Source organism: Rattus norvegicus, chromosome 13 (genome assembly GCF_021556685.1).
Source record: "Rattus norvegicus strain SHRSP/BbbUtx chromosome 13, alternate assembly SHRSP_T2T, whole genome shotgun sequence".
Classification (NCBI taxonomy): domain Eukaryota; kingdom Metazoa; phylum Chordata; class Mammalia; order Rodentia; family Muridae; genus Rattus; species Rattus norvegicus.
In genome coordinates, this window is record NC_141546.1 from 41,794,989 (window position 1) to 41,810,632 (window position 15,644).

A 15,644-nucleotide genomic window follows, 5' to 3' on the forward strand; every position below is an offset into this window, starting at 1 on the left:
AAATCAGTGATGGTATGTAATAAGTGCTTTATCAGGCCAATCATGCTTTTAAATATCTCTCTCTCTGTGTCTCTCTCTGTCTCTCTTTCAGGATAAACTTACAGCTGGCAATGCCTTGACTTTTTTGGGTCTTGAGAGAAAACTATTTGAATGACAGAATTTACCATGAGAAGCTATGTCACTTCTGTCTTTGAACATGAGCCATACACACATCTATTTTGAATTATGTCACCCAAAAAAATGGAATATCCCCCTCCGGATGAAGCTAGAAGATCAGGAATTCAGGTTCCAGACCACTCTGGGCTACTTGAGACTGCCTAAAACAAGGGTGGGGGTAATATTTTCAATATTTCACCTTGTAAATAAGATGTTTCATAAGGTCTTTAGTCTGAAATGTAATGTACTGAGAAGCAGCACGTTACTACATATGCAAATCAAAAGCATTTAATTTGAAAGAAATAATTAATGTATAAGTAATTATTTAAATAGGAAAAATCCAACACCAGCTTTATCCTAGAAGGCTCAGGGTCTCTATTCTGATCAAAGACATGGGAATTGTACCCAAATAACAAGGTTTTTTTCCAGTTGTAACCCTTTCTGCTAGCCTAGCCATTCAATGGGAATGTTTTTATCTTTGTATCGTACACACAAGATATGCACAAGCTCAAAGGTTCTAAAAGCCAGTTAAGAAAGCAAGGCAAATGCTTATGGAATAATTGCTGATTGATACAACACAAAGCTCAAAGACGCTTCAGTACAAACTTGTTCTAGTGTCTCATAGGTGGGTAGATCTTAGAACTTGACCTGAGTCTGGGAGGATGGGTGAACACTTCCTTAAAAACTAAAAGGACTGTGGTCAGGCATGGTAGTACATGCTTCTCAAGCCAGCACTCAGGAGGCAGAGGCAGGCAATAGGTCTCTGCTTGAGGCCAGCTTGGTCTACATAGCAAGCTCTAGGCCAGCTAGCCAAGGATACATAGTGAGACCCTGCCTCAAAAATAAATAGGTAGGCCTGGAGAGATGGCTCAGTGGTTAAGGGCACTGACTGAGTTCAATTCCCAGTAACCACATGGTAGCTCACAACCATCTGTAATGAGATCCAATGTCCTCTTCTGGTGCCACTGAAGAGAGACAGTGAACTCACATACATTAAATAAATAAACAAACAAACAAACAAATAAATAAATCTTTATTTTAAAAAAAGTAAATAAGAGAAGATGGAAGATGGACCAGAAGAGAAGGACTTAAGAAAACAGGTTTGGGGGCTGGGGATTTAGCTCAGTGGTAGAGCGCTTACCTAGGAAGCGCAAGGCCCTGGGTTCAGTCCCCAGCTCCAAAAAAAAGAACCAAAAAAAAAAAAAGAAAACCGGTTTGACTTCAAACTGGATGAAACTTTGTTCTAAGGGGAATTTCATTTAAAAGTTTACCTTTACCAGAGCAGGAGGCGTAGAGTCAGCTCTGGGGAAGGAGTGGGTAACTTCACGACACTCTCATTCTCCGCACTTACTGCTCCACCTGAGTAGCTGTAAAGGAACTTGGGCTGGGATGGGGTGGCAGGCAGTGTCTCTCCTTCATGGGCCTATGGCTGAATCAAACAATCCTTCCATAGCACATGCTTAACCCTGGACTCACTCTTAAGTCCCTTCTTTCCCATTCTGCTACAAAGTCAGGCTCCCTAATAACATGTAACTGGAGCTGCCTTGTCAACAGAGAAAGAAGAAAGCTAACGAATACCCATGATCCTATTCTTCACCGTCCATGTCTCGATGCTCCATCTCCTTCCTGATCCTCTTGTTGCTTTCTAGAATTTTCACCAACTATCACTCGACTTACTAGTCCAATCTGTCTTGAAAGAAAAATAAAGTTGAACAAAGCAACACTTGGAAGCACGTGTTACTATTTTTCTCCTTCCCCAAACCTTTGGAAGAAATCTCTTCTCCCTACCAAATATTTTCTGTCAGAGTGCTATACACACAGTATCCTTATTACTTTTGCCTCACTATGATTAAAAAAAGAACACACACAAAGTTGAAGGGACGTTTCAGTCCATTATGTTGCAGGAGGCCTGCAGAGCAGAACCACTCTTGGCATGGTGGTAAAGCAGCAGGGAGGGAGAGAATGCCTGCAGTCATGGGCTTTCTCCTTTTTCCTTTTCTCTGTCTGGAACCCAGCCCATGTGGCAGTGTCACCCACATACAAGGAAAGCCACCATCTCTTAGTCATCTTTAGAAGAGTCTTCACAAGTCTTCACAGACACACCTGTAATAACCATCACAAGTCTATTCCTTGTCAACATGACACTCACACACATCTTCTTACACCATATAAGATTCGATCCCTCCCCTACTCCCAATGCTCCAAAGCTCTCATAGAGTTTCTCCCAAGACTGGGGAAAACACTTAGCGGGGTGCTCTCTTAATATCAAGTTATATAGTCCCAAGATACAATAACATAAACATTCCCAAAGAATCCAGGAAGGATCTGAAACCCAGCAGGGCAAATATTAAATACTGTAGCTGTATGTCCAGCACCCAGAGCTCATAGCGCTGTGCCCAATAGGCTTGGGCAACTTGGCTCTTTATGGTCTTACCATTTGCTCTTTATGGTCTTGGCTCTTTATGGTCTTACCCAGCCCTTCTCTTGCACTAGCTCTATTTTGTTGATGCTTTCCTCAGGGGACATCCTACCTTCCTGACATGGCCAACACTGTGGAGTCTCCACTGCATCCATGCTTCATGCACTGCCCTGCAAGGAGCTGCCTGCATGGAGGCTTCTGTTGTGAGAGCCTGTGTAAGAAAGCTGTTAGCTTACTGTGAACTATGGACGGACAGACTGCAGAGCGTTCTTCCCACAAGGTGACCTTCTAGAAAGAATTATATAAACTACTGTAAGTAAATACACGTGGAAGCAAGGACACAAAGGCAATGCTCTGGCAAGTCCACATTATCAAACACCTAGAGTCCCCTGGTTATCCCCACATGCCAGACCTTCGGCATACATACCATTCGATCATCCTCACACAGCCTTGGTGGCCGCTGGGCAGTTGACATCTAGGATTCTGCAACTCTTTCATCTTGTATGCCTGCATGGCCAGCATCATGTGCACAGGAATGATGTCTGCCTCCAGCCTGAGGAGCGGCTGAGCCTGTTTGACATGCATTGGCCTCAACGTGCAGGAGCACAGAGAGGTGAATGCTGGGGAAACTTCTTAGAAAGCCCTGTGTCCTTCCTCTACGCAAGGAAGTCTTTCCAATTAGTTTGCATCTCTGTGTCCTGGCAATTGTGATGAGTGGGGTCTCAATAATTTCATAGCCTTAAAGCACCGTGTCTCTTGTCCTGGTGCAAGATACTTGACTTCTTTTTAAAGACAGTTTCAAGTATCCTAGCCTGACCTTGAATTGAACTCATGATGTAGCCAAGTGTGTCCTCGAGCTTCTGATTCCTCTGTTAAACCTGAAACTTTCAAGAAGACAAAATCCACGATTGTCCAACTAAAGCTAGGAAGATGGACACTGACCAGGACTATCTGGGATTTCCAGAGAATGGCACTGATTTGGTCAGTCAGATGCTTATAAAAGCCAAACCCACAAGGCTAAGTACTTTCTGTCCTCATCCTATCAGGAGCAAGCATACATCCTGACGTACTTCCTGCCTACGTGTGATCAAGTACACCCTGGGCAGTTGGAGCAACCAACTACGTTTATTGAAGTGAAAACATGTGGCTTGTTACCTTACATAAACAACAGCCCCCAGCATTCCAGGGAGTTGTCCGTCCTTGGGCAAGTAGTCCTTACATCTTCTGTCCACCCCACACCCCACCAGTGCTGGGATGATAGGCTGTACCACCATGCCTAATTTGTTTTTATACAGTGCTGGAGATAGAACCCAGGACTTCAATGCTTCTTCAATGCACTGTCTCCCAACAGAACACTGGCACCCCCGGTTCTTTTTAAGAGCCTAATCTCTTCACTTTGCTTTCTTTAACTTTAAACATGTTCCTTTTCTAACTAAATTATTTTTCAAATCCTTCTTCTGCTTCTTTGCTTTCAGTTCTCACTATGAAACTAGTTTAAACCAGTCACAAGTGCCTAGTCCACAGCTGGAATAATGGGCTGCCTTGAAATCTCCTGATTACCTAGTCTCTTACCAATAAACCTAGCTTCCCATAGTCTTACGGTATGGACAGAATCTAGGCAACAGAATACAAATGGCCTTTAGTCCAATTCTAAATAGAAATCTTGTTCCCATCTAAAGGTTCTTCGGCTCTCTGCCAGAAGTTATGTCTGCAGAATCCTGGGGTTCTGCAGCTAGCTTCTCTACATCTTCCTACAAATCAGTTCTTCTTAATTACAGTCAGCTGTAATTGCACTCCCCCAACCCTAACCCCGACCCCACACCATATTTCTCTACTGGTCACTCTTCCACCACTGTAGTCAAATGCAATAGAAACAAGTTGAGACACAAGGTTTCTTCCCATTCAATACCAGATTTCAGTCCAGCATCACAGGTATGGTATGGTGGAGCACAGTAGTTCATGCCACAGGGACCAGAAAGCAGTGTGTACCTATGGTAGGGGTTTTTCTTTTTTCCACCTTATGGGGTGGTTCCACTTGCACTCAGGAGGGGTCTTTCCCCAGGTAATTTCTCTCTGGAAAGACCATCACAGACACACCCAGATGGCTGTTGTACTAATCTGCCAGGCTCTCCTTAATCTGCCCAAGTGACAGTCAAGACCAACCACAGTTTATGACTGTTTCATTATCACAAGTGGCCTGAGTATTCAATGCCATAGATATATATCAGTGTTACAGTAGTGTTAAAGGCCCATTAAGAGAAACCGGGTAGAACTTCTGGCCTAAATAGTCCTATGATTCCACCTGGGCTGGAATCAGAGCCCCTTCTGAATGGCAGTCTCATTTTGTGTGCTAAAGGCATAGAAGAAATAATTATACCTTTAATGATATTATGTACTTTTTCTTCCCAGACTCTCTCTCTGCTCTCTGCATAGCTGCTTAAGGACCACAACCACACAGCCTCATTAACCCTATCTACTTTCCTAAGTTCTCACTCAAAAAAGGATATACTTTTCCAATTTCTTTTTACTTCTAACACTTGCCAAATCTTAGACATGCGCGTGCTCTCTCTCTCTCTCTCACTCTCTCTCTCTCTCTCACACACACACACACACACACACACACACACACACACACACAGGAATTTCTCATCCTGTTAGCTCTCCTCTTTCAGTCACATAGCTTACAAACATCATGGCCTTTTCTTTCTCCTCTTTTCCTTCCTCCTCCAGGTAGAAGCCACAGTTTATAGCTTGCTGGCCCTAGAATTTTTTTTTTTAACTCTAATAAAGTTGTCCGTGAACTTTCTTCTGAGTATTCTAAATTTTTTTTATTAGTGAATCTAAGATAAGAAGCTTGTGGAGGGACTGCAATTCCCCAGGTAACATACACCCACCCCACAGCAACTGAAAACAAAAAAAGGACAGATCTGCTAAACACTTCATACAGTGTTGAAAGGCATCAACAGAGAAGGGCAGCCTTGCCTGTCTTGAATCTTCTATGGAAGCCACCTAAGCATCAAATACCATGCTAGCTGTGGTCTCCTGTAGATGCTATCAAGTTGAAGCAGCTCTCTGCCATTTCCACTTTTCTCTTTTTTATCCTAGGAATGGGTGTTGTGGAAAGGTACTTAGAGAATTCACTTTAAGTCAGTCTATGAGCATCTACGTAACAAGATGTGAGAGCTGTAAATTCTTGTTATTATCTGTGACAGGTTTTATTTAGGTGGCTGTTCACAATAACCACCTACAATAATCAAAACACTAGTACAGTACAACAGGGCAGGCAGTAGGCTGAGGGCAAGAACCCCAAAATCCTGACAAATGAAAGCCTCAAGTTTAAATCAGAAACACACTAGCCCTTTTATTTTTGCTTTTAGGAGTTTTTTTTTTTAAATAGGGTTATTTTCTTTACATTTGTTTACTTTGCATGAGTGTGTACATACATGTGTGTCACTGAGCACATGTGAAGGTTAGAGGACAATTTGTAGCATTTGGTTCTTTCCCTCTACCATATGGGCAGTGGTGACTGAACGGATGGCAGCAAGTGCCTTTAGCCAGTTGGCCATCTCAACAGCCTTCACTGACTTTTTAGAAACAAACAAACAAACAAACAAACAGTTTTTGCTACCTTATTACAGTCCAGAAAATACTTAAAAACTAAAGTGTAATTTGGTCATATACAATAGGCATTAACTCGGAGGTAGATAACATGTAGCCAAGATGAGTGGCGCTTCCTTACAAAAAGATGGAATTAAATCATCAGTTACTTTATAAAATCCTAAACAAATTTTTCCCTAGTTGGCTTCTCTTGCACTCAGTTGGTACTGTTGGCCTACTATGCCTGAGGCCCTCGGTTGCAAACTGAGCACTTCAACCAAGATGTCGTACACCAGCCTATAATCCCTGCACTGTTTCTGGACAACCTGTGTTACTACGTTCTGCTTCTCCCCAACTGTCCCCAAATCCAACTCGCAGAAACCACACAGAGGTTTAAAACCATACACCCCATCTGGATGGACGATCTAGAGAGTCATGACCTCGAATTATTAACTTTTATAATGTTGGACAAGTAACTTGATAAGAAAGATATCCGCAGAGTGATGCCACCAACCTGTAATCCCAGCACTTCCGAGGGGGAGGCAAGAGGATTGTAAATTCAAGCTCATCCTTGGTTAAAAGAGTGAATTCAAAGCCAGCCTGGGACACATGACACATTGTTTTTAAAATAACCCATACTCCTTGAATGGCTTTAGGTTTAAAGTAACGTTTTAAAGGCGCATGCCCCCAACATCTACTAGCGATGTTTGAAAAAACACAGAAGACACTTAAGTGTTGATCATTGTTAGAATTAGCGTTCTTTCTTTCCAGTCTTTCCTAGCTAACTCCTCCCAGAGCCGACCTCCCGATACGAGGCCATTCGTGGGCACAGGGGTCAACACAGCTAAGAAAATACACCCACAAACATTTAAGAAAATGGAGGCTACCGCATGAAGCCGAAACTATAAAAGCCTTTTCTGACTTTAATGCACCCACGAACTCACAGACCAAAAACATTAAACGTTGAGTTGAAGGATAACGCCCAGGCCCTATTGGGCAGTCGCGTGACCTCTTCCTTGTCCGCCCCGCCCCTCCTCCTTAGCCCCCTCCCAGACCCAGCATGCACCGCGTCGACCTTTTATTTTTCGAGCGACCCCCTACTTTACGGCGCCTCCCAATGACAACAGGCGCGGAGCATTGTGGTCCCGCGAGCCAGAGAGACACAGAGGAGGGAGGCCGGAAAGAGAAAGCAAAAGACCAGTGCGAGCCGGCCGGGCCGGTCCCTGCGCGTGCGCATGGGTAGCAGCAGGCCCGGAAAAGGCGTGGCCCACTCTACGGAGAGCGCATTGGGGCGGGGCCTCAATGCATTGGCGCGGAGTCCCGGAGGCAGGCGGGGAGGGGGCGGGCTAAGGGTGCGGGCGGAGGAGGAAGTGTCATGGCGTCGGGCCGTGGAGCTTCTTCTCGCTGGTTCTTTACTCGAGAACAGCTGGAGAACACGCCGAGCCGCCGCTGCGGAGTGGAAGCGGATGAAGAGCTGTCGCATCGCCAGCAGGCGGCCAACCTCATTCAGGACATGGGGCAACGTCTTAATGTGTATCCTTTTCCTAGTTGCGGCCCTGCGTCCCACACGCCCCGGTCGCGCTCGCCCGGTGACCGGGCCTAGTGTCCCGGTAACATGGCGCCGTTCTCTCTCTGCGGTCTTTTGATCTCGGCAGAGAAACACAAAAAGCTAGGGCCCCAGCTGCGGCGGAGAGCCCAAGGAAGAGGAGATGTGCCGGGGAAGGCGGGCCGGGAGCCCGCGTTGTGTAACCTGTGTCGGGAAGCGCGTGATGCGGTAGGGAATAGCAGTGCTTCCCTGGCGAGAGAGGAATCCGGGATGAGCGAAGCCAAGGGGCGGCCCTTCCACTTCTTCAGAAGTCAGAAAAGGCCTTGAGACGTAGAAAGGTCCCAGATGTTTCACGGAAAGTGTTTTTCAAGGCTTCCTTGCCGGCTCCAGGGCGGCTCTGTTGCGCGGTGGGAACGCATAGAGATGTTTCATGTTCTTCGGGTGTGCGGCGCGCGCCTTTCGACTACTTTATTTCTACTGTACTAAGCTGTAGCCATTGCAAGTAACTCCTGGGCTCTTTCTACGTAGCGTATTAGAATAATTTGGCATTTGGCCTGATTTCTCTTCTCCCCGCAGACTTCTTACGTACATTCAAGTTGAGAATAGGATTTTGTGTAAATGGAAAGGGGTTTTCCATTCAAATTAATTTAGTTTTTGCCCAGTTTATTTTCTAAACGTTGCATCCCAGCTCTCAGCTTACAATAAACACTGCGATTGTTTATATGCACAGGTTTTATATGCACCATTCTTTCACCAAATTCAACAGAAATGTAAGTACTGCTTTATTGTTTTAGTCGTCGAATGTTAAAATGAGTAGATACTGCAGAAACAAGTTGGTTGATCGTTGTTTTTACTATTAAATTGAATGTTCTGAGTTTTCCATAAGTGTGAGTTATGTAATAAACGTTTTGCCTCAAATGCAGAGGTGTGTGTGAGAGAGAGAATTTTATTAAACTGTAAGGCACAGAGTAAGCCTTTTGTTGTTGGATTTTGGTTTTTCTTTTTTTTTTTTTTTTTTTTTTTGTGGTGGGGGGTGGTGGTTTGTTTTGAGACAGGGTCTCGCTGTGTGGGTCTGACTGTCCTGGACCTAAATATGTAGAGCAGGTTGGCCTTGAACTCAAAAGAGACACCTAGCTATCTCTTGTCTCACACTTGGGATTAAGGAATGTGCACCAAGCCTGACGGAGAAACAAGCGTGTTTTATTAATTTAAACTTTGCAGGTGGGGTGATTTATATTAGAATAATTTCAGTAATCACAACAGAATAATTTGGCCAAATCTAGTCATTGGAGAGGATACATTTAATTGTATAGGATTCATTGTTTCAAATGTTAAGAATTGAGACTTGGGTAGTTACATTGCTTAGAAGTAATACTTTGAAAAGGCTACTGTTTAGAGAAATCCTGCAGTGAGGTGAATTACTGTGTGAAGAGGTTGTCAAGCAGCTTTGCTTTTGTCCCCTTACGCCAGTGTCAGCACTCCCAACTCACCACTCAAATACTGTGTTCGCTTTTGTTGAAGGAAGCCTGTCAGACAGTCTTTTCTGGTCTTGAATATAACATGTACATCTTGACATCTGGGTAGTTATTTTAATAAATAAATTAGTTTGTTTACTCTGAGACTGTATCACCGTGCAATGCAAGATGGCCTCAAATTCTTGCCTGCCTCAGCCCTCCTTGAGTGCTGGCCTGTGCACCATACATGACTTCTAACTGTTTTAAAGCTATCAAAATTACTCAGAATAACATGTAATACATTTTTTAGTCCCCATTCTCATATTACTTATAAATTTTAGCCCCATTAATTTTTCACTTCTTTATTATTTGCCTTGTAGTAGAATTTTGGTAGTGTTATTCTGAAAGGTACATTAGGAAAATAGGCCACATAAGGACTTAACTTCTTTGTGGATAGTTTGTGGAATTCAGCCTCTCATTGCTAAGCAAACAAGTTTAGAAAAGTTTGTTACATTGTTGCCTTTGAAGTGGCAGAAATTGTATGGTTTAGATTATTAATTTCTGCTTTAAGTTCAACTGATCTTAAGTCTAACCTGGTTTATCAAGTTTGCAAATTGCTTTTTTTTTTTTTTTTTTTTGGACAGTGGAGTTTTCTTTATAACTGGGCTTTTGCAGTCCCTCTTCTGTTCTCTTTTCATCTTTTTTGAGTCATGCTCTTTCCCGATTAATTTGTATCACTCTTAGATCAATATTGGTGCTGTAGAGAAGAAAAGAACCTACTGTTTATAATGCTTATGCTAAGAGAATCAAGTTTTTATTTCAGTTCTCTAAAAGTAGCAATGAATTAGCCAGCACTAAGTAAACTTGGCTTTTCAAATAGCCCCAAATAATGCTGGTAAAAACTACAAGTCAGTCATTGTGGAAACTCTTTATAGAGCTGTAGATGTCCTATTTTTGTGAATGGGTTTGTTTTTCTATTTTCAGTAAAAGGTCTTTTTCTATTTTAACCACAGGTCTTGCTTTTTGAGCCCTTCCTTTATTTGTTTTTGTGGCCTGGTTTGTGTGCTTTAAGCAAACATCCTTCCCAGTGGTAGAATCTGTCTCTTCAAATTTGCCTAGTTAGTCCAGGTCACCCGGTTCTTGCTTCACCACTGTGCTTATTGCCTTAAGCATATGAAGGAGTACTTGAACACTTTGTCTTTCCTGGCCGGATAATTGAAATGTCTGTTTGGGGAAGCAGCAGCATCCCTCCTACCTCAGACGTCTTTCTTGCTTCTGTTTTTGTTGCTTAAAGGTGATTTCAAATACTCAAATTTCAAGTACCACGTACTTGTATCAGTAGTCCTCCCCACACACCTGATCTTTTAGTGATGTTAGTGATGATCTCTAATTGAACATCTTTCCTATTTAAATTCATATTTCCTGCATTATTGAATTTTTCTCAGAAGGTTATAATCAAGTATCATTTTAAAAAAACTCAAGTAACATTTGATAAATTAAACCCAACAGAATAAGAAGCTGAGATGCTAGAACAAACGGTAAGGTCTGAACTGCCGTGCATCCATGATGCTAAGGTATCCTATAGTATTCAGTGCTTCGTTTCCATGTCTCAGATTGACAGATTCAAAAGTAAAAAGCATTTCTGTGCTTATTTAAGAGTGGAGTCAGTCTTACTTGTGTCTGTCACTGAGTAACTTTCAGTTTCAGTCATTCTAAGGAATAGATGACTATGTAGTTTAAGAATAAAACTATCTTTAGGACTGGAAAATAAAGAATATCCTTTTTGGATCAAGCTTAAGAGAAGTCTAGTGGGCAGATGAGATGGCTTAGCGGGTAAAAGCACTTGCTGCCAAGCCTGATAACCTGAATATGACCTGTGGGACCCACACAGTAGAATCTCAGTCTCTCCCAATCAATATCTCTCTTTCTCTCCCTCACCCACTCCTCTTCCTGTCTCTCTCAATCACATAAAAATAAATATAAAAGCATATTTTTAAGATTTTTTTATGTGTATAGGTGTTTTGGTTGCGTATAGATATCTATGCATATAGATATTACACACCTGTTATCTCCAGGGGCCAGAAGAAAGCATTGGATCCTCTGGAGCTGGAGTTACAGGTGGTTGTGAACCACCATGTAGGTGCTGGGGATTGAACCTTGGTCCTCTAGAAGAACAGCAAGTGATTATAACCACCAAGCCATCTCTCCAGACCCATAACTTTTTTTTAATCAGTTTAGGCCTTGTGATGGTGGCACACACCTTTAATCCCAGCACTTGGGAAGCACATGCAGATGGATTTCTGTGAGTTCAAGGACAGGCAGGGCCACACAGAGAAACCTAGTCTTGAGGAAGAAAAAAAAAAACAAGGGGAGGGGGTATCAGTTTAGTAAAGTGTAACAACAGCCCTAGCCCATCAGTGTCTGATGTAAAACCTGAGGTCACAGCCTATCTTAAAAGACTGACCCAGGGGCTGGGGATTTAGCTCAGTGGTAGAGCGCTTACCTAGGAAGCGCAAGGCCCTGGGTTCGGTCCCCAGCTCCGAAATAAAAAGAACCAAAAAAAAAAAAAAAAAAAAAAAAAGACTGACCCAGCTTCTCTGTGAAACAGTTCATTCTTTTAGTTAGTTTTATTCATGGGTTTTGCTCTCGCCCCAGCCTCCCGAATGCTGGACTGCTAAAGTGGTGGCACCACGTCTAGCTAGTTCAGTTTAGGATGCATTTATTTCTGATCAAATCCAAGAGCTCCCTTAGCATCAGGTTATAAAAAGCATGCCTTTTCAAGTATCTTTGTCATGATCTGCTCTCCAGCACCTTTCCAATTGGTGTGTTTTTGTCTTGCTGTCCATCTGTCTGTTTGTATTTTGGTTTTCCAAACTGGGACAAGGATGACAGCAACAAAGTCATTAACATGGAAGGAAAGCTTGAGCCTTCAACCCTAGACAAAGAACTAAGGAATGCTGAGAGTGGGAGAAGTAGGCTTCCCAGGGAAGAGCACACCAACTGGTTATCCAATAGGAAACAACTATGAAACATACGTGTATAATAAGTAACATTATATGGCCTGAAGAGGTTGTGCTCATATTAGGAATGCATACACACACACACACACACACACACACACACACACACACACACACACACACACAGCAAAATTAAAGAGGCCATAAGTTGGAGGGGAGGTGGTGGTAGATGGGAGGTAATGGAGGGAGAAAGGGGAAGGAAGAATTATAAACTCAAGACAATAAAGAAAAGAAAAAGCTTTCTTTCCTTTTTTAGTTTTTTGAGACAGGGTTTCTCTGTGTAGCCCTGCTATCCTGAAACCCACTATTTAGGCCAGGCTGGCTTCTAACTCACAGAGATCTGTCTGACTCTGCATCCCAAATTCTAGTGTGTGCCACCATGCCCGGACATGTATTTTTTATGTGCATTCTCTCTAAGGTTGTTAGATTACCTAGAACTGAGGTTGACAGTAATGAGCCGTTGCAGTAATAAAATAATAATGCAGTAATAATAAAAATGGGGCGGAACTGGTTCCCACTCGAACCCTGGCAGTCTGGTTCTCTTCGCTAGTTCTGGTTCTGGCAGGCCATTGGAACTAGAGCTAATTTATCTAAGCAGCTCTATGCTGCCCCCATCTACTTTCCGACCTGCTGTCGGTGAGCCATTCCCACGCAAACCCTGTCAGACCACCCCGCCCTCACAGCTCCCTTGGCTGGTTTCCACCACACCAGGCATACACATCCCAATTCCATAGCAGCCCAGTGCATCCAGCCTCTATACACTCTCTTGAACTCAATTAAGTCACCACACATCACACAATATCCTCTGATCCAATTGATAAAATATAATTTACCCATCTAGGTAACACAAAATCCTGTCCACACCCATGCCTTTAGAATAGTCATAATAATCTGTAATATGTGCAGAGAGGAATCCACCATGTTCTCTCAGCTCCCTCCTCGTTGTGGCTTCCTTTGCCTCTCTAAAACTTTTCTCTAGTCCATCCTTCTTGTCCAGTGACATTGAACCTGGTCCTCGGAAAGAGCAGCCAGTGCTCTTAACCACTGAGCCAGCACCATAGTGTGTTTTTTAGGACTATTACTGCCTTTCTAGAGGTCCTGCAGTCAGACATGCTTTTAATATGAAAACTTTAATGCATTGTAGTTCTTCTTGTTTAAGTACCCAAGAGTTAGGCCAGGTAAGTACTTAGAACCAATAATCTTCAGGGATAAATGTTTTGATTTATGAGACTACCTCAGCTTCATGTTTTATTCATATGTATCCTGTGTACGTGTTCACTTGACAACAGCTATACAAAACAAATCTGCTTGTGCTAAACATTTTTTGTATTTTGGGCACTATACTCATTCTAGTCTTGAACTGTGTGGCCCTCAGTAGTCCCAAACAGTCTTCCCACCTCAGTCTCCTCTTGGGCCATCATTTTATTTTTACTTTCTTGCCTACAGTAGTGGCTTCTTCGTTTTTAATTAGTGTCACTGGAAGCATGAAGACAGTCTTCCTACATTCCTTACCTCCTCGTTGGTGTGGGAGACTGTTCTTTATTCATTCAGGGAGTGCTGCTTTTCTTTCTCCCCATTCCTCTGTTGGGCTGTAAGAGTGGGGAGTGTTTTACTCACGTTAGATCACCAATGCCTAGAGAGGTAGTTTCTCACAGAGGTTCTCAACCTATCACTGTCAGAGAGGTTTGGTCTTGGCTTCACTTTTCACATAGATGCACTTAGGATAGGCGTTTTAACCTGCCTTATGCCTGTGACCCTTTAGTACAGTTCCTTGTGTTGTGGTTACCCCTCGCCCCAACAGTAAAGTTTATTCTTATTGCTACTTCATAACTAATTTTGCTACTGATATGGATTATAATGTAATTATCTGCTTCTGAATGGTCCTACCTAACCCCTGGGAAAAAGTCATTGGACTCCCCAAAAGGGTTGTGACCCACAGGTTGAGGACCACTGATCGAAAGTATTCCATTATTGAAAATTATTACAGGTGTGTGGTAAACGAAACAGTAGAATGGGAGTTAAGATAAACCTTTCCATGTCTTATAGTACTAGCTGCTAACTATTTTGGGGTCTCCTTTCCGGAAGATTCTGTGCAGGTTTAAGCTTGCACAGGTCTCTCGCATTACAGAAGTTTCTCTTTTCCTGTAGTTCTCATATGTAGCACACGGTATTGACTTGGGAACACAGACTTGGATTTTAATCCCAGATAAGGTGTGGTGTAGTTACTTATTGCAGCATAAGGATCAGCCCAGGGCTCTTGTGCACGCCGAGCCTGTGCTCTACAACTGGGCTACCTCCCAAGCAAGGCAGTATTAGTTTGTAAGATGGTATGCATCAGAAGGCGTAGTGTAGACCGAGTGAATCTTTCTCATCAGTTTTGTCGTTGCTGGGGTGAGTGGGTGGGGTTATGACTGGTCTCGAGTGCATAGAAGCTGGGAATGCCTTTCACCATTTCTAAGCACAGAGGCCTGCAGTGGTTCTTCCCCTGCGGGGGGCAGGGCCGGGAGAGAGGTCTGGCCAGTCCTGAGATGGAGGAATGCTGGATTAACCTAAAAACTTAAATAAAGAAGGGCAGAGTGGATGCCAATTAAAGTTCTGTTGTTGCCACTAAATTAATTAGCAGATTCAGTTAATTTCTTATAATAAATTATCACATGCCCCGTTCTCCAAGGACCTTAATAAAACTTATGTACATGATTTTTCTTTTTAAATTAAGGGCTCTGGGGACAGTTTGGTACTTCTAAAGTTTTAAGTTTAAATTTACTGTTAACAGTAAACACTGCCGTTGTGTGAACTGTTAATGTGTTACTTAGTTTGAGCATGCTCCACATTTCTCACATCTTCTTAGTAAGGTATTCTAACCTTGTCATTTAATCTCTTAGTGTAAATTTGTTAATTTGTAAATTTTGTTATTAGTTTAATTTTGCTTTCATTATCTCCTGCTTAGGATTATTTAATGATTTCATTGAAGAAAGGAGGAGGAGGAGGAGGTAGTGGCGGTGGTGGTGGTGGTGGTGGTGGTGGTGGTAGTGGTGGCAATGGTGGCAATGGTGGAGGTTAGTGTTAGGTAGTCCTGGTTGTTTTAGAACTCTGTAGACCAGACTGCCCACAGAGATCCAGCTGCCTCTGCTGGGATTAAAGGGGTGCCCCATACACCCAGCCTAAAGAGTAACTTCTTTAAATTCTTGGATTTCTTGCTGTGTGCTCTGAAACACTCATATGAGCTGGGTATCCTCTTTCTCTTTTTTCATGTAAATAAGGAAGATAGGAATCATGAAGGTTAAATTCCCTTTTTTTGAAGTCACACAGCTCAGTGACAAAAATAAGTCTAACTCAGACGTGACTTCCATCTCTGTGCTCCTGGGGCCTCTTTGTATTTCTGAAATTTCCCACTAAAAGCACTGTGTAAAAGGCAATTGTGTGGGAAGGGTGATTCATTAGCTACTGTCATA

The 15,644-nt window shown here is 42.9% G+C and overlaps 2 protein-coding genes and 1 long non-coding RNA gene across 17 annotated transcripts in view; 2 read left to right on the forward strand and 1 right to left on the reverse strand.

Annotated features, from left to right (window-relative positions):
• Nucleotides 1-1,886, forward strand: part of Acmsd (aminocarboxymuconate semialdehyde decarboxylase) — a 45,078-nt gene extending 43,192 nt beyond the window's left edge. Inside the window, exons 10-11 of one of the 3 annotated variants that reach the window (XR_015635073.1) lie at nt 92-1,256; nt 1,332-1,879. Coding sequence is in view for 2 of the 3 variants with exons in the window: in NM_134372.2 (NP_599199.1) it covers nt 92-154 (63 nt within the window). In the remaining variant the exon portion in view is untranslated. 3 annotated transcript variants of the gene reach the window in all.
• Nucleotides 1,173-7,210, reverse strand: LOC148001588 (uncharacterized). 4 transcript variants are annotated; one of them, XR_015635873.1, is made up of 5 exons: nt 6,687-7,210; nt 3,003-3,273; nt 2,688-2,786; nt 1,377-2,259; nt 1,173-1,265 (listed from the first exon to the last, which is right to left on the reverse strand). It is a non-coding gene; the product is annotated as an uncharacterized LOC148001588 (long non-coding RNA). The 4 variants fall into 4 exon arrangements; XR_015635871.1 differs by having other exon boundaries at nt 3,003-3,459; XR_015635872.1 differs by lacking the exon at nt 3,003-3,273.
• A 302-nt stretch (nt 7,211-7,512) lies between these two features.
• Ccnt2 (cyclin T2) overlaps nt 7,513-15,644 on the forward strand; it is a 41,582-nt gene continuing 33,450 nt past the window's right edge. For 8 of the 10 annotated variants that reach the window (XR_015635197.1, XM_087580654.1, XM_087580659.1 and 5 more), the window contains exons 1-2: nt 7,516-7,705; nt 8,407-8,488. Coding sequence is in view for 2 of the 10 variants with exons in the window: in XM_087580652.1 (XP_087436778.1) it covers nt 7,548-7,705; nt 8,407-8,488 (240 nt within the window). In the remaining 8 variants the exon portion in view is untranslated. 10 annotated transcript variants of the gene reach the window in all.